The sequence below is a fragment of the Polyodon spathula genome, chromosome 2 (genome assembly GCF_017654505.1).
Source record: "Polyodon spathula isolate WHYD16114869_AA chromosome 2, ASM1765450v1, whole genome shotgun sequence".
In the NCBI taxonomy this organism is placed as follows: domain Eukaryota; kingdom Metazoa; phylum Chordata; class Actinopteri; order Acipenseriformes; family Polyodontidae; genus Polyodon; species Polyodon spathula.
The window spans coordinates 71,699,753-71,711,962 of record NC_054535.1 but is presented as its reverse complement, the minus strand read 5'-3'; the positions used below and the strand labels follow the sequence as shown (position 1 = coordinate 71,711,962).

The window sequence follows — 12,210 nt, the reverse complement described above, 5'->3', positions numbered from 1 at the left end:
CATGTCCGTATTCATTTTATAATAATAATAATAATAATAATAATAATAATAATAATAATAATAATAATAATAATAATAATAATAAAGTAGCGAAAGCTATATAATAATACAAAATATAGGCAATAAAACAAACGTTAGCTAACGGATACTTTTACAACAGGTACACTAAGGAAGCAGATACAAACGTATGCAGATCTTCCCTCAACCACCACATCCGTGACAATACAGTGTGTGCTCTACCTTCAATGAAGTGGAGAAGTGGTGCGATTGGCTGTCGATTCAGAGATCAGCCCTGATCTAAGATAAAAAAAACCAAGAGAACTGCGCCTCACAGGAGCAGAGGACAGAAAAACAAACCCACTACTGATCACTACTTAATTAATAACACGTTAACGTTGACACTGACACTGACAGTAACTCACCGCTGGCAACGAGCTACGTACAGAAAGTCAAGGAAGAGAGTTTTAAAAATTGTAGAACACACCTGAACGCATAAGTCCAGCTGGAGCCCAGCACAGTTCTACACCTTTTCTTACAGCTAAAACTTCGTGCAGGATGTATCACCGTATGTCTGTCGTGTTGTTCGCGTGGAGTTATTTTTGCTTTGGATCTGGTGATTTGCTAAAAGATCGTTTTGCAGGACTCAAGAAAAATGCCGAGTTGGGAGATTTTGACAGGAATGGGGATACATATGACATTTCTGAAGCTGAAAATGACCTGCTTTTGCTGGGCACCGTATCAGAACACATGGCGATGCTATATGATAAGTACAAGAGAACAGGTTTTCAATTCAAGGATGGGAATACAGTTCGGAGTTTTAAAGCTAAGTGGGGTAAGTATCTTTAACAGTGATGCTTGCTGTTTCTGGATTGTGATATTGTACATGTAGATACATATTTAATATTGTGTTTGTAGCTTTTGCTGTTTATTAGTGTATTTATTATTATGTATGTATTTATTATGTGTGTATTTGGATCTACACTGCAACAACACAGAACACAATACGAGAATTCTTTGTTGAATGATAACATTGTGCCATCGGCTTGTAGAATGAAAATGGGTAGAACAACGCGTGTAGCAAAACTAAATGTTCAATATAAAAGACTGATAAGATCTTAATCCTAAACACAATTATTATTTAATGGTTATTTTAAAAGTACCCATTTCCATAAACAGCTTTGTTGTTTTTGAAAAGTATTTCTTTAATTGCATTTGGATGCCTAAATAAACTGCGGATATCGCAAAAAACAGTCGATTATATAATTATCTTAAACCTGAATGTAAGATAATTTATTTCAGGATTGATTGCATTTTAACCCTCAGATTACATCTAACCTCGGCTAAACTATTTTTGTTTAAAAGGTATGTTGTTAAAAAGAAATGAAGAGAGGGTTGATTTTTAACAGATAATGTATCGCTCACTGAGCTGTAGCAAATACTGAAAACTGTTATTTTCTTTACTTTCTATGGATTTCGGATTCGTGCCACAAACACTTGCCACACAGAAAAGATCAATTCCTAGCCCGAGCCTCAATATTTCTTCAGTAAGAAAACACTCCCACCTACTGGTGACTGGTAATTACACTGAGGTTTCGGTTGGGATGAATATTATAGACAATCTAATGTATTCTTTAATAGATTTAAACTTTAAACGTTAACGTATATATTCTCTGATTACTTTTTCTGTCGAGAGTTAGAAAACAAGTACCTATTCATGGTGAATTTATATTCATTATATATCAATAATTATCCAATTTGGTCTTTAATATAAATTGACTCCAATTTAATTCAACGAAAACATGTTTGTATTCACATAATCATGTTTAAACTCTTTTAGCAGTAGCCATAGAGAAAGATAACCAGTGAAATAGCTGCAGTGGTTTATGCTGAAAAGAAAGACACATTGACATACACATACAGAATATCACTTTACTGGCTGGGTAAGTTCACTGGGTTCCCTTTCAATTCGGAGACGACCACCAGCAGATAGGTATGGGATATTCCTGCCCTTCGGGTAGGTATTGCTGAGTGTTCTATACCAGAGCTGCCGAAAGGCACCTTCCCATGATGACGCACTCGGTCCCGCCTACCGAGGGAATAAAACCGTCACTCACAGGAAGATCCTCCTCTTTTTCCCTCTGAAGACAGTATGGTAAGACCTCTGTGTTGAGCTGAGTGTGTTAATAGAAAAGAGCTTCTCGAGTTGATTCAAGTCGGCTGTATTTCCCTTGCATTCATGCTGAAAGCTGGCTTGCCGCTTCCCTGGAATCAACGACTTAAAAAAGACCACTTTATTGCCTTTCTGTCTTTCAGCGGCCTCCCTGCTTGCATGGTAAGCCGCTCTTTTTTATCTGTCTGTCGCATGTGAGCAACTGTCTGCGCAGTCCTAATTGTCTATTCTTTCTGAGAGTACACATGTCCTCCTCGCACATGTGCTAGTACCTCTACCACTGTAGTGCGATTACGCACAGTACACAGTTCACGTAGTGTACGGTACCTGGTGCGCACGGCGCTTGGGATGCACAGTGCAAGCAGTGCATGTGGTGCACGTTGTGCTAGTTGCGTAGGCGCTGCTCAACCTAGCGTATAGCTTACAGTGCTGCACAGTACCCAGTGTAAACAGGGTACTCGTTGTGCACGGGGCTCAGCATGCACAGCGCAAGCAGTTGTAAGCACCAAGGCATGGAGCATCTTTTTTTAAACTGCAAAGGCAGTAATAGGAAAAAGTACAGGCTTATACACACAGCCATTCAGTTATGGGAGAAACACATTCATCAGCCAGGTGGGTGACCAACGCGCAGAGTAGGAGGGCTAAAATAAGCCTGTTGATTCAACTCAACAGTGGGACCCTGCAGAGCTGGGTCCCAGTGGAGGAATCGTGCTTGTATGATTTTTATTTCTAAACTGCAAGGCAGTGAAATAAAACCATACATACACACACACAATAGCAAGCCATGAGGGTAGTACAAGAGACACCACGGCAACACGGGTGAACTGAAATATTTAAGCACACCAAGAGGGCGGGCTGAGTACTTGTAGGTGTTAACGTAGTGTGTACATCAACTAGCGTTGCAGCAAAGGTATTAACACTGTGCACCGTGCGCTGAGTACCATGGGCGCCTTGTGATCCACGTACCGTGCAACACCTTATGAGCACTAGTGTAGTAGCAGTTCCACGTTCCTATGGGTCCTGCAACGAGGAAGTATCTCCGGTCCACCTTACAGAGGAGCGTCCTGAGTTTTCCGTGCTGTGATTCGGCCTCTGCTTACCCCTCCCCGCCCCCACTCCTTTACGTTTTCAAAATGCATGGATGCCATCCTGGCTCCTTTGCAAGTGATCAGGGTGATGAATTACCTGGATGACTGGTTGATCTGCCCAGTCGCAGGAAGGAGCAAATGCCCGCACAGCTATTTGTGATGAAGAATCTGTTTGAGGTTGGGTCTCACCCTCAACGATGCCAGAGCCAATTAATCGCAAGCCTACCTGTCGGTCGACAGAGTAGCTGCCATCTGCAACTGGCTGGCCCTGTTCAACAAGGGCTCACAGTACAATTGGTGTTGTGTTAAAAACTATTGGGTCTGATGACCATGGCTTCATCACCCACCCAACTAAGGTTACACCACAAGCGCCTGATCCAAGTGGCTCAGTGACTTTGGCTGCACCCCATGAACGATAGACACCATTGGCTGACGGTGTCTCAACTACGCTGGGAAGCTCTACGCTAGTGGAGGCAAGCCTCTAACCTGAGCGACGGAGCAAGGATAGGAGTGATACACAACCATCAATTGGTGATGACAGACTCGCCCAACTCGGGTTGGGGAGGTAGGTCTGGGCAGGTAGAGGAGTTTGCGGACCATGTTCAGATCGCTGACATCCCTGCATATAAATGCGTGGAGCTGAGAGCAGCCCACGAGTGGCCTAAAGCATTTTTGTATGCTTTTCCACCTATACCGCTGCTCCCAGCTTTTCTCAGTCCGGTTAGAGAAAGCATCAGTTCTCCTAGTGGCCCCCAAGTGGCCCAGGAGAGGTTGGTTTTCGACACTGTGTCAGCTGTTGTATGGCCAGCCCTAGGAGATTCCACTTTGTTGGATCTCCTAAGTCAGGCGAAAGGCTCTTTTTTGGTACCCGGAACCGGGCACGTTCCGGCTATGGGTCTGGCCCCTGAAAGGGACCGCTGGCTAGCCCTACGGCTATCGGATGCAGTTGTGGAAACGATACAGAGTGTTAGGGCAGACTCAATTAGGTCCTTGTATACCTATAAGTGGAAGTATTTTCAAGCTTGGTGTCTGGCTGGGAACCATGACCCCATTACTTGCCCTATGCCATCATTTTACAGTTTCTGCAAGAACTGCTCGATGCTAGAAGGTCACCTTCCTCCTTGAGGATGTATTTAGCGGCTATCTCTGCTTGCCATGCCCCTGTAGATTCTGTATCTCCAGGTGCGCATTTTTTGGCTACCCATTTCCTTAAAGGCGCACAGTGATTACTCCCTCTTAGGAGGACTGTTCTCCCCGAATGGAGCCTTGATATTATACTAGAGGCTCACATGAAGGCCCTGTTTCAGCCCTTACACGCCATAGAGCTGAAGTACCTGTCTATGAAGACAGCCTTCCTCTTAGCTATCACCTCCGCTAAGCAGATCAGTGAGCTGCAGGTGCTGTCTATGCACAGCACCTGCATGCATATTTGGGAGGTTGGCAGCAGGGTGTCACTGCGCACCAACCCCGCCGTCCTTCCCAAGGTGATTACAGCCTTCTGCATTAACCAGTCTGTGGAACTGGTCTTTTCATCCTCCTCCGTTTGCTTCAACTTCATTTCCTCTGCCCAGTGCTGGCATTGAGATGCTACGTGCATAGGACAAGAGATCTGCATCAATCTGACCAATTCTTTGTCTGTCACGGGACACGGACTCTAGAACAGCCCCTCTCTAAGCAGCGTCTGTCGCACTGGATTGTGGACACAGTCTCGACTGTGTATAATGGTGCTGGCTTGCCCCCACCTTGTAGGATAGCCACACACTCCACTAGAGGGTTGGCTACATCTTGAGCCCTTTTCAAAGGTACCTCGATGTCTGACATTTGTACTGTGGCTAGCTGGGCTATGCCGCATACTTTCTCCAGGTTCTACCGTATTAATGTGATAGACCCTGCTTTGCCTTCTGTAGGCACAAGGGTCCTTGAGGGTGTAAGGTCACACCGTTAACCCCTGGGTTAGACAGTGTTGTGCATCCCTCAATTGCTGGCGTTCCTTCTCCCTCGCGATGGCTCTGGTATAGGTTATCCCATACCTATGTGGTGGTGGTCGTCTTCGAATTGAAAGGGAACCAGGGTTACGGTAGGTAACTTAATGTTTTCTTTCCTATGTTTCAACACTGGTCTGCAGTTTCTAGATCTCCATATGTTTGCAGTGTTGAAAGAGTAAAGACCAACAAGTTACAAAGTGTTATCTATTCAAGTTTGAGATTTTCTTTTCATCACTGGCAAAAGGAAATAAAGCAACACTCAAAAAGAAAAATACACTTTATCTGAAGTCATGTACAGGAAGGTATAAAAAGCAAATGCATTTGAAGGTTCCAGTTTATTCAGGTGCAACTGATCTAACCCGGAAGTAATGAATGTGACCACTCTAACCACTGGCAAACGGGGCAACTTGCAAACTCTGCTACATTTCTGCACATTTCCAAGTTGGAATGTTGACTTTACTGAAATGAGGCCCTGTGTCTCACAGCTGATCCCAGCCTAACAAGTTTATCTCTTCTAGCTCAGTATTGCTACCTGTTGTCTTCCTAGCTGTTAAAACTATGAGCTGCAGACTACAGTAATTCTATTTAAATCACCCACCTAGGAATACATCTCTGCACAGAAGAAAGACACCACTGGCCTTTCCTGTTTTGACAATTGGTTCATGGAAAAAACATATGGAACCCTTGAAAAGATATCTCTCTTACAAACCCATAATGATAAGCAGTGATGCATTAATGCAATGACAAATAATGCATTTAGTGTGGATTAGGCCTAATAGGTGATTGAATTTATTTTAAAGATTAGAGAGATCTTTTTTTTGAATAGATTTTCATCTCAGTGAGCTCAACTTCTAATATACTTTAAGCAGAGAGCTTGAGTTGTAGTTTATATTCTTGAACCTGAGCCAGGTTATACACTCAATTGTAATCTGTTTAGATTGCTGCAGTATTATGATTTGTACCAAGAACTCGCTAATCTTTGTATTTACTGTTATCGGTATAATGTTGATCTACTTTTAAATTCCTCGATAAAGGTGTGTTGACACAACTTCGATTTGTATAACACTCAACAAATATCGGAATAAAAGTTTTCAACGTTCAGTCTGTCTGGGGTTGTTCTGAATTAGAATTAGCAATAGATCAACTGTATACATTTTAATGTCTTTTTTTTTATCCCAGGCACCATTAGAGATATGCAACTGCAAATCTTTAACCTGACCTCCCTAACGAAATCAGAAGACATTCTTTCTGCCACGTTGCATTACTATATAGGAGACCTGCTGAACACAAGCCGGAGGTGTGCAAGACCCATGAGCTGTGGTCGCCATGGCCCCAGAAAACAAGCCCACATCCATCTTGCCGTCTGGAGTTTTGCTTCTGTGGCCAACAACACCAGGACTCTGGGGCACTTCCTTATCAATGTCTCCACTGTCTATCGGAACTTCCTGTCATGGCAGTGGAAGGACATTACACGTGTCCTGAACGAAGCCAAGCACAATGATGAGCTTCTGATCGGGATTGAGATCGCCTCGCAAGGAAGCAGGGCCTTTAAAAAGCTGCTTTCTAAGCGCTCCCCATACATTCTGGTGTACGCAAACGACTCTGCTATCTCAGAGTCAGAAGCTGTAGTGTCAACACTGCCAAGGCGAAGGGGGTCCCTTGCTCCTGGCCTTCACAAGCTGGGAGTGCACACACGAAACAGCACCGATGAGCGGAGGAGCAAGCGATCCGCTAACATCCTCTTCCCACTGCAGAACAACGAGCTGCCAGGGGCAGAGTTCCAGTTCAACGAGGCCCAGGCCTGGGGAGAGAGGAATCCATACAAAGCACTGGAGACCCGCCCAGCAGAACTGCAGAGGAACAAAAAGAAGCAACGAAAGAGCAATCGGCACAAGGTGCAGACCCTCCAGTTTGACGAACAGACTTTGAAAAAGGCTCGACGGAAGCAGTGGAGTGAGCCACGGAATTGTGCCCGCAGGTACCTGAAGGTGGATTTTGCTGACATTGGCTGGAGCGAGTGGATTATTTCTCCAAAGTCTTTTGATGCCTACTATTGCTCTGGGTCCTGCCAGTTTCCCATGCCAAAGGTAGATTACAAGTTGTAACACAAAGAACATGTGTATGTATTTGCTTTGTAGTTATGTAAGACTGTGTATATGTGGTGGTTGAAAAAAGGAATAAAACACATCACATCAGGTATAAAGACAATAAAACACATTTACTTTGACTAGTGGGTGGATAGTTGAATCTGCTAGTTTGTAAGTAATGCAGCAAAAGATTTGTTAACCAGAGCCATCACTGTCAACTTCAAATACTGTATTTGGATTGTGACAAGTTCTTAAATAAATTGTAATGTCTCTAATCACCAGCAGGTGGAGGTGGTGTGCGTGCAGTATATACTAAAGTAATTTTGATGGAAGCAAATCTGTTTTGCTGTTTATCATTTTAACCAATTGCCAAACTACTGCTTTTCTTGGTTACCCCCAGTAATACATACCAGCTCACTGGAAATGTTTCAGTGTAGTATCTTATCCTCAATACTGGTTCACTGTAGGCAGATCTCGATTCCTGGAAAAAGCAGAGTATTTCTTTATACAGTTAATTTAGCAGGTATTAGACTAAATGCACATTTCAGGGGGCTCTGATATCCACTAACAAGCTTAACAGCAGTCCTGTGTTAGACAGCGTTTGACGTCTGCAACACCTCCACACCTGATAGGGAGCAGCAGTGTTGAGGTGTAACTTTACAAGCTGAAAGAAACTGTTGCTTTCATTTCCCAGAAGTTTCTACACTTTAGTGGTTAAGTAGAGCAACACTAATCCAATTCCTTGCTTTATCAAAGTTCCTCAATGAAAGGTTTTGATAACCCAAGCAATATGTTTTGATAAATCAAGACAAGCAATAACCACTGTCAGTTTTACAGCTCATAGCATCTTTCTTTGTTGGGAGATGTTTGACATGCAAGCCAGCATATTGTTTTGGTTTCTTATCAGTAACTATTTTCATCCCACCTCTACAGAGCTAGTGGCCAAATGGTCTAATTGCATTTAACCCTAAAATGAGGAGGATTTAGTTCTGACTCAATGTCTTTTAGGTGAATAAAACTAAAAGCAGGGCCATTTCTAGATTGCTGTGGCATTTCACAAGCGTGCCTGAGCGTGTCTTCTCACCTCAGCAGCCTTTTCTTCCACAGTATTACATGTAAGGTAGATTGTTTATAATAAAGATGGAAGCTGAAGAACTATTAGATTGACCTCAGGGGTTCTGGGCTTTTGTCCCTTTCTAGTTGGTTTTGCAGGTGGAGGGAGGTTGATAACCTGTGGAAGGACACCCCCTGTAATTTAAGTCAGGTGAGGTAGGTCCTTTTGATTAGTATTGGGCTGCAAAAAGTTTTGTAGTAAGTTGAATTAGGAGTGACTGAGACCCTAAGGGGATCACCTGCATATAAAGGGAATGGATGATTCCTCAGTGATTCACTGCAGTGCTATGTGGCTCCATTCTTTAGTTGTTGCTGTTTTTCAATAGACAATGTTTAGCTGGTGTTTTGCATGCAATGTTAAGAAGGACATGATTCATCATAAAATTAACCCTTCCATGTCCATCTGATGGTTCTGTTGAATATAGTAAGCACTTCAGTGAATTTACAGTTGTGTTCAGGCCTTTTGAATCTGGTCTGTAAATATTAGGTGAAGATTTGGGGAGGGAGTGGAGGGAAAGTTTGTTCAATTCACCAAGCTGCTGGAATTGGCCTTCATTTTTTTCCCTTCAGAATATCTTTAGAAATTAATATAGTATTAAAAAAAAAAAAAAAGTCAGTTTCTGTGTCTTTTGTGTTATCCTCTCAGTCAAGTTGGTGTCGAAGATAAATGGGTTTAAAATGTAGATTTATTTCGCCAACCTAAATGTACCCATGCTAACTTTAGTAAGATTAATCTGTGATGTCGTTTCAAATATGGTTTTAATTGCTTTGCTTTCTTCCAGTCTTTAAAGCCGTCGAACCACGCCACCATCCAGAGCATCGTGAGAGCAGTGGGTGTGGTTCCTGGGATACCGGAGCCCTGCTGCGTGCCTGAACGCATGTCCTCCCTCACTATATTATTCTTTGACGAGAGCAAGAATGTGGTCCTCAAGGTCTACCCCAACATGACTGTGGAGTCGTGTGCCTGCAGATAACACCATGGAGACATTCACTTCAATTATTCCTCCACTTTGGATTTGTTTTTTGTTTTTTTGCACTGAAAGATAAATTCTGATCAAAAGTGAAGAGTTCCACTTTTGGTTACTTTTTTTAAGATCCAACAATTATGAAATTATGACACAGAGACCTTTTTATATACAAACATGGACAGCATCATAACAGTTGATGCTCTACACTGTCGATTTAATGACTGAATGACTAACTGATGAGGCAGTTCTGAAACCAGTTTCTACTGTAAAGATGAAAGATAACTAGTACCTAATAGAGGGGAGAATGTCTTAAAGAACCATATTTGAAGCCCCTAACCGCCCTTAATCAGAAACGTGATGGTCTCATGAATTCCGGCTGGATAAGCCTTTTTTTTTTTTTTTTTTATCAAGGTGGCCTTTCTATTGTAGAGTATAAACACAAAGTATCAATATAGGATCTCTTCAAAAACACATTACTGCATTCAGAAATAGTTTTCTTAGGGAAAAGGGGTGTATAGATATATTTATTGCTGTTATCTAGTTCTATTCAAAACCAAAATATAACCAGATGTAATTTTAGTTTAAACCAGATTAAAGCTTAGTAACTGGCATCATGATGCAGCTTATTATTATTTATAATTTCAATAATTTGTGTTTCAGTCACATATCAACACTGTCAATCAATATTTCTTACATGTCCAGTGTACAATATTGGTTCTGTTTATTTCTATCAGTGCTTTCGAGGAAGGTCCTGTCTCTGATGTGTTGCTTCTGTATTTGTATGTCTTCATATGCAACACTACTTGCTCTCCAGGGTCTGACCCCCATGTTAAGGAGACGGTTCATCTCTCTGCTTACCAAATTAATGAATATGTAAAATCCAAAGGGTGTTTTGGGGACAGGATCACCAGCTACGCCAGAAAGGGAGCTGCTGATTGGCTATAGGCTTTTTGGGAATGTGCCTGTCAAATTGTTGCCTGTTATACCTTATTCCCAAAATCAAAGCAGGTTGACGGAATTTACAAACAAAACCAAGGAGTCCAATTTTGCTGTATTACAGGATGACAATAAAGTGTGCAGCAAAAAAGACAAACACATTAGAGGACAGCTGAACTACGTTAAAACATTCATCATATTTACGAGGCGTAAAAAAAAAAAAAAAAAAAAAAAAACTTTGAAATTGCAGTATTCCTTTAAACAAACACAACAGGTGTTTTTTTAACGCAACATATTATACAATTAAAACACTATACTTAAAGTGGTACTCTGTTTAACCTCAGGCATTTGAAGTGACGCAGTATATTGCCTGAATTTGACCAGAAAGCATCATTTTAAGCACTAAACTATTGTAGAGCCCATGAACAAAAAGGATACAAATTGGGCCAGTGTGTTTAAATGTACTTAATATATGTAATATATTTTTTATAAATGCATTTATTCTTGATAGAAAATATTACTTACAATAATGTAAGTCTCTTTTCTGTTTATTAAAATGAAATCAGTACTGTGTTATTACTACAGAGTAAATTCGGTGCTGTGAAAGGATACATCAAGTTGTTTTTAATGCTTCTGCAAGCATAGTATTTTTAAGTGTATATTTACAATGCAAACTTTAGTCCACAATCCATTTTAAAAATACAATGAACTAGCAATACAACTGAAAATAATAAATGATACACCATGAGAAGATGCACAGTCTCTAATCTGCTCCTCTTGATCATCACAGACTCCTTATTAATTGAATCTGCTGGTGTACAGTTAGCAGCAGTCACGTGACAGCTAATATAATCAACAATGTGGGTGTTACACAGTAAAGTCTCATTCATACTTTAATGTCTGCTTAGTAACAGTATTTAAAGGTGTCAAGTGTCATGTTTAATATATAAAGGGACAAAAATTGATTAAATTCCAACATACGTTATTAAGTGTACACAGGCATCTCATTCCCTGCGCATTTTTAGCAATAGATAAGAGGATGTTGTTGTTTTTTTTGTAAATAAAGTGTACTTAATGGCATATTTAGAAATCTATCACCTATACAATAATCAAAGACTGTTAGTGTATTTTAAAATGACTATGGATTGTGAAAACTTCACAAGAGTTCATAAGCTGCTGTAACGTTTTAGTTTTTTTTTTTCTTTCTCTCTGGTTTATTGGCACCCAGTTGTCTTTCTGCATCAAGCTACTTAAGACATTGAGCAGGGCACTCAGAACAGTACAGTAGAAATATCTGAGAGACTTGATGATTTACCTTGTTCTGTTATGCATGTTAATAACATATATTTGAACACTGATCTTGTTGACTCGTCCGCTGACATGCATGTTTTTTTTTTTTTTGTTTGTTTTGTTTATATATATATATATATATATATATATATATATATATATATATATATATATATATATATATATATATATATTTGTGTACAGACAGTACGTTAAATAGTTTTTTTTACCAACACAAAAATACATGTATTTTGTCTATGTGGCTATTTTAACCCTTAATGTAAAAGTGTTGTTCACCTGTACTTCTACAGTAGCTGTGAGTCTTTTTCTATTGGCTTTGCTGCTTTTGTTTGTCATTGGCAATCTCAATACGACCCACCCTGATTAAAAGTATTGTTCCTTTCCTGACCCGTTTACCAAAGGAAATCTTTGAGCTGGCTGAGAGCAGACTGCAGCCGCTCTATCTCCCACTCTGCTACTAGCCAGTGCACAATCAATAAATACACAGAATGAAGGCAGTAAACCAAATATTGAAAAACTGTTTCACAGATAACTCCATACTATAGATATGTG

General features: G+C 40.8%; 1 protein-coding gene across 1 annotated transcript; it reads left to right on the top strand.

The window, feature by feature from the left end:
* Window positions 1-199: 199 nt before the first annotated feature.
* On the top strand, window positions 200-11,437 carry LOC121300018 (bone morphogenetic protein 3-like). The gene is made up of 3 exons (XM_041228351.1): window positions 200-832; window positions 6,423-7,330; window positions 9,226-11,437. The coding sequence occupies exons 1-3, from the start codon at window positions 556-558 to the stop codon at window positions 9,415-9,417; spliced, it is 1,377 nt and encodes a 458-aa protein (XP_041084285.1). The 5' UTR covers window positions 200-555; the 3' UTR covers window positions 9,418-11,437.
* The last annotated feature ends 773 nt before the right edge of the window (window positions 11,438-12,210 follow it).